The 14,410-nt window shown below is 40.5% G+C and overlaps 1 protein-coding gene across 4 annotated transcripts in view; it reads left to right on the forward strand.

Moving 5' to 3' along the window:
- rnf31 (ring finger protein 31) overlaps positions 1 to 14,410 on the forward strand; it is a 43,057-nt gene that overhangs the window by 21,073 nt on the left and 7,574 nt on the right. For 3 of the 4 annotated variants that reach the window (XM_069173243.1, XM_069173244.1, XM_069173242.1), the window contains exons 14-22: positions 392 to 598; positions 688 to 861; positions 2,484 to 2,582; positions 3,631 to 3,720; positions 6,161 to 6,275; positions 8,400 to 8,512; positions 9,974 to 10,084; positions 11,955 to 12,003; positions 14,056 to 14,152. In XM_069173243.1, coding sequence (XP_069029344.1) covers positions 392 to 598; positions 688 to 861; positions 2,484 to 2,582; positions 3,631 to 3,720; positions 6,161 to 6,275; positions 8,400 to 8,512; positions 9,974 to 10,084; positions 11,955 to 12,003; positions 14,056 to 14,152 — 1,055 coding nt within the window. Of the gene's footprint in view, positions 1 to 391; positions 599 to 687; positions 862 to 2,483; positions 2,583 to 3,630; positions 3,721 to 6,160; positions 6,276 to 8,399; positions 8,513 to 9,973; positions 10,085 to 11,954; positions 12,004 to 14,055; positions 14,153 to 14,410 lie in introns of those variants that run through there. The other variant, XM_069173245.1, reaches the window with a different exon arrangement.

The following is a 14,410-nucleotide window of genomic DNA, read 5'->3' on the forward strand; positions in this document are numbered from 1 at the left end:
TCATATCCACATGGGGACCAGGTCTTCCACAAAGCCCGCCATGTTGCAGCACTATGTTTCTGCTTCAGCAGAAGCAGAAGGATGGACAAACCAACCACCGACTGTAGAGAAGCCTTCTGTGTGTTTGACATGTTTCACAGATGTTCGTTCTCCTCCATGTTTGGAAGAAGACGGTGAGATGGAGGTTGTTCAGTCGGTTTCAATCTGCAGCATCGTGGTAGATGCTGCTAAGTCCTGCACACTGCTCTTTTAATACAAATGTTTGGTCTGGTGCATAGTAAAACTATCACCATGGCAACCTGATTATATGGACCTTTAACGAGGACCTCGGAGCTGCTGCTTTACTGTGTGTAAAGTCTGTCTTCTTCTTCATGATGTTCTTCTCTTCCAGCGCACATGTCGCAGGCTGCTCGCGGTGTACGATCTTCCCAGCTGGGGTCGCTGTGAGCTGGCGCTGTCACTGCTCCTGGAGCACAGCGCCCCCTACTCCCTAGAAGACGTAGTGCAGGCGGTACGAGAGTCCCAGGACAGAGAGTTCATCAAGAGAGTGCTGGCTAAAGAGTGTCCCATCTGTCTCTCTATCTTCCCCCACAGCAAGGTACAAAGACGCACTGAATATTTCTGAGTTGTGCATCATTAAAACATATCTAAAGTCATGTCCTCCCCCCCTCTCACCCTCCCCCTCAGATGCAGTCTCTGACGTCGTGTCAGTGCTCCGTGTGTTGTGGTTGTTTCCAGCAGCACTTCACGATTGTTGTCAGGGACAAACACATCAGAGACATGGTGTGTCCCGTCTGCTGGGAGCCCGACATCAACGACCCGGAGCACCTCAACAGCTACTTCTCCACTCTGGACATCCAGGTATGATGTCGGGAGGGAGGCAGGTGAGCCATCGAGGGAATCAGGGAGGGGGGAAACGTCTGATGTACAAACAATGCAATGCTGTCAGGATGATGCATCGACTCAGAGAGGTCACCTCTGAGAGGGACATTCAGTGTGTCATGTGAGCTCGCTGATGCTCAGATAAAGACCAAAGACATCATTTCAGGTGTTGAAATGGCGAAATGTTATTGTTTTATTCAAAGCATGTGCTCATTTTTTAATTTGTTGGCAGCAACGCGTCTCAAAGTTGGGACGTTCAACAAAATACTGGAAAAGTTGTATAACGCAAAAAAAAAAAAAAAAAACTGGTTGAAACATCTACCAACTAATCAGGTTACCATGGCAACAGGTCAGTAACATGATCGGGTATAAAAAGATGATTTCAGAGAGGCAGAGTCTCTCAGCAGTGAAGATGGAGAGAGGTTCACCACTCTGTGAAAGACTGTGTTGGAAAATAGTTCAACAATATAAGAATAATGTTCCTCAACGTAAAACTACAAAGAATTCTGTGATGCATCGGTTCACATCACAAATGCAGGTTTAAACTCTGCCATGCTTTTTTCTTTTCTTCCTAAAAGCACTGAAAATTGTAATCTCTTGTCATGTCACGTTAACCTGCGTGTTTTTGGTTGGCTCGAAAATAAATTCATAAGATCATGTCAAATGGCCCGGACAAAATTATAGATGGAAGCGATGTTAAATCCGTGTGTAATAATGATATTTGAAGCAGACTATGGTATCGTATCAATTGTATAATCATTGAGCCTATCTAAATGTAGAGATGGGCTCGTTGTGCTGTTTGGTATCATTGTGTGCAGCACGCTGAGTAACGACAAGAACAAGAAAGGAAAATTGTCAAAGTAAAGACTTCAAGACCGTCTCCAAGTATCCTGATGTTTCTGTGACAGCTGCTAATATTATATTAAGTTTAATGTCCGTTGGACCACAGCCAACCTCCCTGAACATGCAGCCAAACATTAACCAAAGATTGAACAGAAACCAACAGCACACGCAAGACAACCTTTAAACAGCTTTCAACTGAAGGAATTTTCCACTTTCGAAAGAGAAAAATAAAAAAGACACTGGAGTTTCCTGAAATTCCTTTTGACGAGTCTTGGAGAGAAAATGTGGTTTGGACAGATGAACCACTCTTCATGTTCTCAGGAGAAGAAAACAAGCGCTCCCAGAGAAGAGCAGCTGGGGAACAGCTGGATTGCTGGATCGTGTTTTTGGCCCAAACAACAGACACTCCTCCGATTTCATTCTGCACTTTAATAAAGTTGGATGTTTTACAGGCGACTGATTAAAGACAAGAAGAGGAAGAGTTGCTGACATGGAAGCAGCTGATGCTGAGATTTCCTGACTTTCATCAAACTTCCAGAAGCTCCTACACGTCCCATAATGCATCGTGATAGCATCTTTCTTTAAATCCTTGCTGCTGTTTTTGAACTGTACACCTCCAGTTTTTAATACTGGCTTTCTTTAAGAAAAGTATAAGTCTCCGAGCTCAACACGGTGTCGTCCACCTTGGTGAAGCTCCTCCAAAGACACAGAAAACATTGTACGAGTGTTGTCACCGTGTTTGTTGTTGTGTTGTTCAGCTGCGAGAGTGTCTGGAGCCGGAGGTCTACGAGCTCTTCCACAAGAAGCTGACGGAGCAGGCGCTGATCAAGGACCCCAAGTTCCTCTGGTGCTGTCATGTGAGTAATCAAAGAGTCACCATCAGCTCTGTCAACAACAACATGAGAATAAATGAATTCATGTACATTATTGAATTAGTGCTTCCATTCAAGTACAGTTTCCAGGACTAGAGACGCTTCTGTAACATTAAAGGGTCTATTTTCTGCTGTCAGTGTTTGGCTTTCTGTGAAATGGACTTTGCTTCTGTGTGTTTTGTGTTCTGGTGTTCAGCACACATGTCTGAGGGGAGGAGGACCGCCAACAGGTGGAGGCTTAATTCACATCACACATTGATGTTCTGGATGAATCTTAGATGAGAAAATCACAACTTCTCTAAGAACCACATCTGTTTCCACCACAACATCATTCAGACTGTTTGAACTGAACCTCCTCCAGTCAGTACATGTGCATCAAAAAGTTGTGTTCAGTGTAATAAAGTGGGACATCAGTGAAGAAGTCAGCATTTATCAGCAAATGAGTTCCTGAAGGAGGGATGGAGGGATATGAGGACATCTCGTCAACTGTGTTTACTTTAATTGACCTGAATCGGACACTACAAAGTACCCCCCCCCTTCCCACACACACACACACACACACACACACACACACACACACACACACACACACACACACACACACACTCAGTCTTCAATGATCTGATTGATTATGTGCAACAGGTCACATTACCAGAGTTTTATTAATACCGTGTGTGATGACTCATTTGGAGTCCTACAATATGCAGAACAGTCGGTTTATATTTATTCATCTTAACTAAGTATTTTAACACTGCAACTCCAACGTGACACAGAACAGCCGGAGAGCTGAGAGTCGATGCGCCACAGACCACCCTGCACGTTGTTGCTGTTTTTAGATAAATATTATTTCCTTGTAAATAATCCTCATCCGTAACTACTTCAGCTCTCAGTTCATCCCTCTGAATCAGCACAACTCAACACAAAGGATCCTTTTCCAGTCCTGAACATGTTAACGTTATTACTTATAATAATGAGTTTATTTTTTTATTGTTGAGTTGAATTTGTTGAGTTTAAATGTGTTTCCTGTCCTCAGTGCTCGTACGGGTTCATCTACGACGGAGACCAGCTGAAGGTCACCTGCTTTCAGTGTCGCAACAGTTTCTGTGCTCAGTGTAAGAAGCCGGTGAGTCTCACCTTCCTCTGTTGTCTTCATCGTGTCTTCCTGTTTTTGTTCTTGTTCTCTCACAAATCATCAAATCAAAATCATTAAAGTTAGATATTACGCTGCTAAAAATGAAAACTGAGCGATGGCAGGGATGAACTTTAATTGTGACATTGTGAGTCACTGTTGGGTTTAACATTCTCCTGTTAATATAAATAAATAACAGAAACACTTCAGTTCAACAGGATCACAAACTACAAATCATCAAACAGGTGAATCTCTTAAACAGGTAGGAACTTCATCAGTTAGATGGATGAAGATATTAAACTGAGTTCACTGTTTATCTTCTCGTATTGTGTTTTATTATTATTATTATTATTATTATAATTATTATTATAATTATTATTGTATTCTGTAGGCTCCTCAGCAGGTTCAGTCAGTTCAAACTTTAACAATTTACTACTTAAAGAACAAACTTTCATCCACTTCTTCATCCTGCTGTCCATAAATGTTTTATTTTGGGTTTCTGCCGTATTTTTCACCTTATTCATTTCTTTTAATATCCTGATGTGATCAAATTATTTTACCTCTCTGACTGTTTTTTTTGGACATCTGCCAGCATGTCATAAATAATGAATAAGATAACGGGGCTGCATGACATGTCTCCATAAACTTAAACACACTTTATAAACTTTCTATCTGACACCAGAATAAAAATGAAGAAATATCTTCATTCAGATCAGAGAAATGATTTGCTGTTAAAATGAGTTAGTGTGTATTTTACTTTAAGAAACACATCACTTAGAGAGGAGACAGAAATATCCAGGTAATAGTTTTTGTATCGAGTCTCACAGCTTCATGTTAAATGATCTCAGCTGCTAAAGAGACCTGCAGAAGTTTCAGTCACATATTGTTACTAACACAAAAGGATTTATTCATTTTGTAAACAAAACACATAGACTGGTCGTTAAGATTTCCGTAATCCACTGATTACTTCTTTTCTTTCCATCAGGCCTCATCTTCACACCTTCTCAACTGTTTTTGTATGTTAATGACAAATGAACCACAATCAGAGTTTTTTTTTATGCTGCTGGAGGCGTTATGTTTCTGTTCGTCCGTCCCGCTCCTGTGAACCCAATATCTCAAGAACGCCTCCAGGGAATTTGGTCAAACTTGGCAAAAACATTCACTTGATACCGAGGATGAACTGATACGATTTTGGGGGTCAAAGGTCAAAGTTTAAGGCCACGATGGTCGTGAATGCAATATATCAGGAAGACCTGGAGGGAATTTCTTCAAAATTGTCACAAATGTTCACGATGCCTCGGCAATGAGCAGTTTAGATTTTGGAGGTCAAAGGTCAAATCTCAAGGTCACTGTGACCTCACGTCTTTTACATTCCTGTTAACGTGATATCTCAGGAACACCATGAGGGACCTTCTTCTAATTTGGGACTAATGTTCACTTGGACGCAAGGATGACGTGTGTATACTTTGGTGATCAAAGGTCAAAGGTCAAGGTCAATATGACCTCATGTCCATCCTTATCTTCCTGTTCCATTCTTGTGAACTCAACACCTCAGGAACGCCTTGAGTTTTGGCAGAAACTTTCCCTTTGAACCCATTGTTAATGCGATATCTCTGTTGTCAGGATTAAAGTTGTGTGTGAACCATCCCCGTTTTAGATTTTTATAGCTTCTGTGCAGTAACATCTATAATGGTTTATGCAGATATGTAAACTACAACTTTAGTGGTGAACGGAGACCTACAACTGTGAGGTGGTAATTCTAGTTTTGTTTTTCATCTCTGTGTCCCAGCCGGGGCTTTTCGGTGTGCTGTTTCCATGTTCCCCCTTTGCCCTTGTGGGTTTTCTCCGGGTACTTCGGCCTCCTTGGTTAATTGGTGACTGTAAATTGGCCGTAGGTGATTGTGATTGTTTTTCTGTGTTGGCCCTGTGGTTGTCAACATGTCTTCTAAAGTCAGCTGGGATAGGCTGCAGTGCTTTTTAACCACATCTCTTTAAAGAAGACTAAAGGATCTGTCAGTATTTCACATTTCCTTTACAAATCTGTGCAGAAGAGCTGCCAGCATGGTGCCACATTTTTAACAGTCCTTAGATCTTTAAAAGGCTCCTGTTCTATAATTATTATCATTAGACCAGTTGCATTGACAGCTAATGTGATGAAATATGTGAAAAGAATCAGACCCAGATCACTTAACGGATTTTAACAAATTTATGAACAAAGTTTGAGAGAAATAAACTTTTTGTTTGCATGAAAGAAGTCTTAGATTGTTTACTTCAACTCATGAATCACGGGAGCCAAAACAGAAGTGTTGCATTTATATTTTTGTTGAGTGTATGTTTGATAGTACAGTTGTAATGGTTCACATAGAAAGAGATTTTAAGTAAAAAACATTTGTGCAGGTAAAACTTGTCTCTGTGTGTCTCTGTGTCTCTGCAGTGGGAGTCTCAGCATGCAGGTCTGTCCTGTGAACAGTACCAGTCATGGAAGAGAGAGAATGATCCGGAGTATCAGAGACAGGGCCTGGCTGGATACCTCCGAGACAATGGCATCAGTGAGCGCACGCACGCACGCACGCACGCACGCACGCACGCACGCACGCACGCACGCACGCACGCACACACACACACACACACACACACACACACACACACACACACACACACACACACGGCTGCAGCTGAAGGTAATATTTATTCAGGATGTCCGTCCATCCGTCCTGTTCATGTGAACAAGAGAACGCTTCGAGAACGCTTCAAGAGTTTATTCAAATTTACCTCAAACGTTCACTTAGATTCACTAATAAACAGAAAACATTATGATCAAAGGTTAAAGGTTAAGGTCACTGTGGTCTCATCCATCCCCTAATTTGAACATAACATCTCCAGAATAACTTGAAGGAACTTCTATAAATGTGACACAAACATTAACTAAAGGATGAACTGAGTAGGTTTCTGTGACCTCACTGAACACATTCGTGACTATAACTCAAGAATAATTATGACAAAATATCACAAAAATGTCTAATAGGATAAATTATTTGTCAAGGGATGAACAATTATATCCAAAAGGTCAAAGGTCAACTTCACTGTGATGTCAAATTGTTCTGCAAAAATACACTTTTCTGACCATTGTTGGATAAATAACTCCGGAACAGATGGTGAAATCGTGACCATATATCACGATAATGTCAGATCCTGAGTTGGTGGCACTGTTTCTGTTCTGGTTCCACTGTTGAACTGAAGTGAATGTACAGATAATCTGTGCTGTTGGGTTGATGATGAGGTGACACATCTATTCTTCTCTACAGCAACATTTCTATTTGAAGCATAATCTACAGTTATTGAGCTTCATTGGTCCCAGCATGTGGCCATGTGTAAGTGCTCCTTAGAAGTTATCAATACCTTTATTATATGAGTCTGGACAGGCTTGGCTGGAAACTGAAACGCAGCACTATACCAGATGAATGATGAATTTGCTCATTTTTAACATTGTTTTTGACCTCAGAGGCCGTAAACTCATGCAAACAATACAGGTGATAAAGTTTCTTGATAAATTTGGACAAATTTTGTCAATTTGACAAAAAAGAAAAATACTTGGAGGCTGGCGGAGTTCAATGCAGCATAAGATTTACTGCATGAGATGAGTACTGCAAATCTGAGAATTGGTTTCCATTGAAAGCTCCAAAAGTTACATTCGCTCACCACTGTGCTGATGTCTCCTAGAGAATTGGTGTAAAAGCATTTAAATTATTTTTAGACACTTTAATTTACCAATATTTGACTGAATATGGAAAATAAGATCACAATAAGCATTTCTTAACCTGACATTATTTTCAGGATTTAGAAACATAAGGGAGATGTAAAATGAGAGATTAATCTACTGTTTTCTTCAGGACCTAAAGGCCTAAAATGAAAGAATAAATGATCAATGGCCTCCTTATGAGTGTATTTTATACTTTGATCATATTTTGCATCTTTGAAGTTTGATCACACCTTTAAACGGATCCCTGATAGAGGATTATGCACTTCACAACTTCTCCACCCTGAAGCTGGGCAGGTGGTGTTCAGGTGAGACATAAAGGTGATTTCTGCTGCGCTCTGATTCACTAATGAAACATGCTCAACCCGAAGAGTGACGTTCACACATACAGCTCACCTTTAATTTCACTCTCTTTGATCTCTCAGCACAGTCTGCTTACTTTAAATTAAAATAATATCCCTGATATATCCTTCTGTCTCTGTCTCTCTTCCTCTCCCCCCTCCTGTCTGTCTCTCTCCCCCCTCCTGTCTGTCTCTCTTCCCCCCTCCTCTCTGTCTCTCTTCATCTCCCCCCTCCTGTCTGTCTCTCCTCCCTCCCTCCTGTCTGTCTCTCTTCCCCCCTCCTGTCTGTCTCTCTTCCTCTCCCCCCCTCCTGTCTGTCTCTCTTCCTCTCCTCCCTCCTTTTCTGTCTCTCTTCCTCTCCTCCCTCCTTTTCTGTCTCTCTTCCTCTCCTCCCTCCTTCTCTGTCTCTCTTCCTCTCCTCCCTCCTTCTCTGTCTCTCTTCCTCTCCTCCCTCCTTCTCTGTCTCTCTTCCTCTCCCCCCCCTCCTGTCTGTCTCTCTTCCTCTCCCCCCTCCTGTCTGTCTCTCTTCCTCTCCCCCCTCCTGTCTGTCTCTCTTCCTCTCCCCCCTCCTGCAGCCTGTCCCAACTGCCGTTTCCAGTACGCCCTGTCTAAAGGAGGCTGCATGCATTTCTGCTGCTCACAGTGTCGGTATCAGTTCTGTAGCGGCTGCAACAACCCTTTCCACACTGTAAGTCTCATACATACGGTCCAGTATATTGTGTCTTTATTAAAATAATCATGGGGAAAGTATTGCAGATTATCAATGAAATGACAATATAACTACTCCGGATACATTTTTGTTTTCAGATGTATATAGAAAGTGATATAAATTGGGAAGTGGATATACATGTATGTGTGCCAGTATTATAATGTTTCTGTCTAATTAGATTTTATTGTCATGCCTCTGAACCAGTGACAGCTGTGGTCATTATGTTTCTGGTTGTCCGTGCATCAGTCCATATGTACTATATGATGTATTATATTACTTCAAAAACACCTCGAGAGAATTTCTCCAAAATTGACACAAATGTTTAATTAAACTAACAAAATGTTGCTGTGTAAAGGTCAGGGGTCAAGGTCAGTGGGACCTCATTTCCGTCCCCTCTTTTTGAATGCCATATCTCAAGTACCTCATCTTTTCACATCGCCCCTGAATAGAGCTTATTTAAGTATTGATGAATGAAATCAGTCTGAACTACATAATGGTGGGAAAAGGGGAATCTGGTCTATTGCACCGAAAATCGGTTAAATTTTTGTGAATTGTCATTCAAATGTAATCAATAACTCAGGTGTTTGTGACAATGTTATACAGGTGATGTCTTTTCAGCTTGTTGTGTTTTATGTTTTATGTTTTCTTTCAATAATCTCATCTTTATTTTAACTCTGGATCCTTTTCACATAAACTTCCTTCCCTTTTGTTGATGTTTTTCTGAGCCACGTGAAACTGACGGAGGGTACGATGTCCTCAATCAGTGCTGAGTGGTCACATTTTACAATACAGAAGACAAATATGTGACCAGCTGGTGAAGCCCAAATCAGGAATGAACTGATAATTAGAGCAAATAATTCTAAGTTACTAGAGAGGAGACGAAGAGATATTCCTGAATATTAGTGAATTATTGGCTGATGAAATCAGAAAACGTCATAATTACTGTGCAACTCTCATCCGTTGTGATTTTGTTGGTGTGTTTATAGTAAATATAATTGTCCTTATTTTTATCGGAAAAGCATAACAACAAACATAAAGTAGTAAATCTTGGGAAAACTCAGAGGCTACTTTGGATCATGTGGCTGCAGCAGCACAAAGTGCAAACAGGCTGTGTGAAAGTGAAGTTAGTAGATCTGAGCTGAGACACTCAAACAAGGAGGAAAAGAATATCTGAAAGACAAATCATTTATTAACACCTAATATACAAATATATTCAATAGCATTTTTCTGATTGTATAATAATTTAGAATTTTATATAAATAAATAAATATATATATGTATATAAGGTATACATTTATCTAATCATTCCTTTTTTTTTTTTACCTCCGTGGATGACTGTCATCTCACTGGACTGGAGGATGAAGCCTCTCGGTTAACGATGTGCTTGATGATGACTGACAGCTGACAGACCGTAACGCGTGTCTCCTGTTTTCACCTCAGACGTGTGCGGTGGAGGAGTGCAGCGTGTCTGGACTTCACGCCCATCATCCCAGAGACTGTCTCTTCTACCTGAGGGACTGGGAACCTTCCAGACTACAGCCTTTACTGCAGGTACACACACGCACACACACACACACACACGCACACACACACACACACACACACACACACAGTGGGTACGGAAAGTATTCAGACCCCTTTAAATTTTTCACTCTTTGTTTCATTGCAGCCATTTGCTAAAATCAAAAAAGTTCATTTTATTTCTCATTAATGTACACTCAGCACCCCATCTTGACAGAAAAAACAGAAATGTAGAAATTTGTGCAAATTTATTAAAAAAGAAAACCTGAAATATCACATGGTCATAAGTATTCAGACCCTTTGCTGTGACACTCATATTTAACTCACATGCTGTCCATTTCTTCTGATCCTCCTTGAGATGGTTCTACTCCTTCATTGGAGTCCAGCTGTGTTTAATTAAACTGATTGGACTTGATTAGGAAAGGCACACACCTGTCTATATAAGACCTTACAGCTCACAGTGCATGCCAGAGCAAATGAGAATCATGAGGTCGAAGGAACTGTCCAAGGAGCTCAGAGACAGAATTGTGGCAAGGCACAGATCTGGCCAAGGTTACAAAATAATTTCTGCAGCACTCAAGGTTCCTAAGAGCACAGTGGCCTCCATAATCCTTAAATGGAAGAAGTTTGGGACGACCAGAACTCTTCCTAGACCTGGCCGTCCAGCTAAACTGAGCAATCGTGGGAGAAGAGCCTTGGTGAGAGAGGTAAAGAAGAACCCAAAGATCACTGTGGCTGAGCTCCAGAGATGCAGTAGGGAGATGGGAGAAAGTTCCACAAAGTCAACTATCACTGCAGCCCTCCACCAGTCGGGGCTTTATGGCAGAGTGGCCCGACGGAAGCCTCTCCTCAGTGCAAGACATATGAAAGCCCGCATAGAGTTTGCCAAAAAACACATGAAGGACTCCCAGACTATGAGAAATAAGATTCTCTGGTCTGATGAGACCAAGATTGAACTTTTTGGCGTTAATTCTAAGCGGTATGTGTGGAGAAAACCAGGCACTGCTCATCACCTGCCCAATACAATCCCAACAGTGAAACATGGTGGTGGCAGCATCATGCTATGGGGGTGTTTTTCAGCTGCAGGGACAGGACGACTGGTTGCAATTGAAGGAAAGATGAATGCGGCCAAGTACAGAGATATCCTGGAAGAAAACCTCTTCCAGAGTGCTCTGGACCTCAGACTGGGCCGAAGGTTCACCTTCCAACAAGACAATGACCCGAAGCACACAGCTAAAATAACAAAGGAGTGGCTTCGGAACAACTCTGTGACCATTCTTGACTGGCCCAGCCAGAGCCCTGACCTAAACCCAATTGAGCATCTCTGGAGAGACCTGAAAATGGCTGTCCACCAACGTTCACCATCCAACCTGACGGGACTGGAGAGGATCTGCAAGGAAGAATGGCAGAGGATCCCCAAATCCAGGTGTGAAAAGCTTGTTGCATCATTCCCAAGAAGACTCATGGCTGTACGAGCTCAAAAGGGTGCTTCTACTCAATACTGAGCAAAGGGTCTGAATACTTATGACCATGTGATATTTCAGTTTTTCTTTTTTAATAAATTTGCACAAATTTCTACATTTCTGTTTTTTTCTGTCAAGATGGGGTGCTGAGTGTACATTAATGAGAAATAAAATGAACTTTTTTGATTTTAGCAAATGGCTGCAATGAAACAAAGAGTGAAAAATTTAAAGGGGTCTGAATACTTTCCGTACCCACTGTATATACATATATATATATATACACATATATACACATATATACACACACACTCACACATATATACACGTATACACATCCTCTGTGTGTGTTTTTAGAAATACTGTATTCCTGTGCTGCCATTTTGTCCTGTTTTGCGCCTCCAGGCCACCGTGTTCTTGTTTTCTTTGTTTTATCTCAGAATAACGGCGTGGCCTTCAACACTGAACCTCCTCCTGGAACACAGACAGGTAGGCAGGACGCCATGTGCATGTATGTATTTTACTTTTTGCATCGTTGTCATAACAATTAAAACATGTACATTTAACTTTGAGACTTTTAAAGTGACATTGTCCAAAGAGATAGGAGGGATTTTTTTTTACTTTTTTTTACTGTTGATTACAGTAGCGTAATCAACAAGACACTAAATATCCAAAACGTGTATATATAATATAGGCATCAAAAAATAGTAATAGTAAAGAACAAAGAGGGGAAATAGAGCAATAAGAACAGATGTGCAACAATGGCAGTGAATGATATACAAAGATGTGGAGAGATTTGTGGGAACCCTTCCAGGAAAAACAAAGAAACCAAAAATAACTTAAAGCTGACAAAAGTAATTGGCTTTCAATATTTATTTATTTTCATATTTAATACAAATTTGACTTTGCTTTTCAGATAATAAAATCAAATGAAAATGGCTTATATATGGCTTAATAATAGGACCTTCTTATTTAGGTGTTTATGAAATTATTAAAGTCAAGGCAACATGTTCACTTCTGTTGGATACCAGCTCATGTTGGAATTGAGGGGAATGAAGCTGCAGATAAAGTCATATATAAATATGACCAGAACATTTCAGAAATAGATTTTTTTGGGAGACCAGAAGCAAAATGAAGAATTCACCAGGGAACAGAAACATCTTGACAGGAAATCTGGAATAATGACATGAAGGGTAGACATTATTATGAAATCTGTTAGAGTGCAAATTCATAGAAGCAAATGTAGGAAGGAGGAAAAGACTGAAGTTTTTTTCTTTATACATTTTATTGAAATCAAATTTGGCATTATTCAGTTTTTATATTCACTTGGAAAAATGCATTATCAACTGAGCTATAGTATCTTTGAAGTACAAATCAGTAGCAACAACAGAAAATAGATAATTAAGGAGAACAACAACAATATTTTAAAGAAATGAAATAAAAAACTACGCAAAAACAAAACAAAAGAAGAACTCGGCTGAATAGTACACACTCCGGTACAGTAGGTGGCGGTATGCACCTGTACGAGTTGGTTCGCGGTCCGCCAACAAAATCAAAAAATAAGAAGATGAAGACGTCACCGAGGCACAGAGGAAAACACTAACCGGGTCTGCCATCTCTCAGTCGGGTCTGAATCCGGTTCAAATGAGTCTAACAGTGCGGTCATTACTTCTCCACCGATATTTTAGTTCTTTTCAATATCTTTATTATTAACATGAATACACAATACAAAAACATACAAAACACTAAACAGTTCATGTCACAGGGGTGCAGACAAAAGTCCAACAAGGCTCTTTGCTCAAAAGTACAAATCATATTTCAAATTCATTCAAAGGTTCATTTCATTATGTCTCAACATCAGTCCTGCGCGCTCACCAATGTTGCATAGAGCTGAACTGTCTTGAGAGCTTTTGAGTTCTCGAAATATTTTATCGGTATTTGGCTCGGAAAAAATCTATTACACAAACAAAAAATTCCTGTGATTGGTCCAGTCAGGCGTCACTCAAAAAACAGTCAGCCAATCAGAAGAGATGCTCATTCATATTAATGAGCCTTGGGAACAGCCGCGAAAAGCAGCTTGTTTTTAGCAGAGCTCCACTGAGAGGCTGTAAAACAGTAGTGAAATGTTATTTTAATCTGAAAACCACAAAATTATCTTCATAAGAATGTCAAGACTACAAATAAAACACCAGAAACGTTACAATATGGGACCTTTAACCTGAGATGTGGCACAACTTTCAGAGGAAATCACTGCAAACGATTTCTATAGCTTTCAATGAGACGTGTGCTCCTGTCAGCAGGTAGTTCAGTAGTCTTTGTGAGCTACCTGCTCCAGCTGTCCTTCTCCAGACTGTTTCTACTCTTTCCATAGATGTGTATTTGGATTCGGATCAGGACTCACTCTTGTTCTGAGCCATTCTCTGGTGATGAGCTTTGTTTTTGGTCATTATCCTGTTGGAGGACATGTGACCTGTGACCTCTCTAAGGCACCCCCCTCCCTGTTTTTAATTCTTCATCCTCTTCCTCCCTCTCTTGTTCCAGGTGTGTGTGGGGTGATAGAGCAGAAGGATGAAGGAGGGCAGCAGCCCGATGCAGCCTGTGGAGCTCAGACCCAATCTGGACACGCTGGACTCTGCGAGTATGAAGGCTTCATTCATGATTATTTGCTCTCACCTTCAACACAAACTACATATTATTACATTGTATTATTGTTATTGTTATTATTATTAATAATAATAATTATAATAATAATAATAATATTGCATCTATTGCAATATTTTGCCAAACACATCTGTCTTTACAAAAGTGAAAAAATGTAAAATCACATTTGACAAAATAACAATTTAAACAACTTTTATCCAAACATGTTAATGTACATATTTCCATATGTTTGTAC

This window comes from Embiotoca jacksoni, unplaced genomic scaffold (genome assembly GCF_022577435.1).
Source record: "Embiotoca jacksoni isolate LCO1_2020_lvr unplaced genomic scaffold, fEmbJac1.0.p SCAF_59, whole genome shotgun sequence".
In the NCBI taxonomy this organism is placed as follows: Eukaryota; Metazoa; Chordata; class Actinopteri; family Embiotocidae; genus Embiotoca; species Embiotoca jacksoni.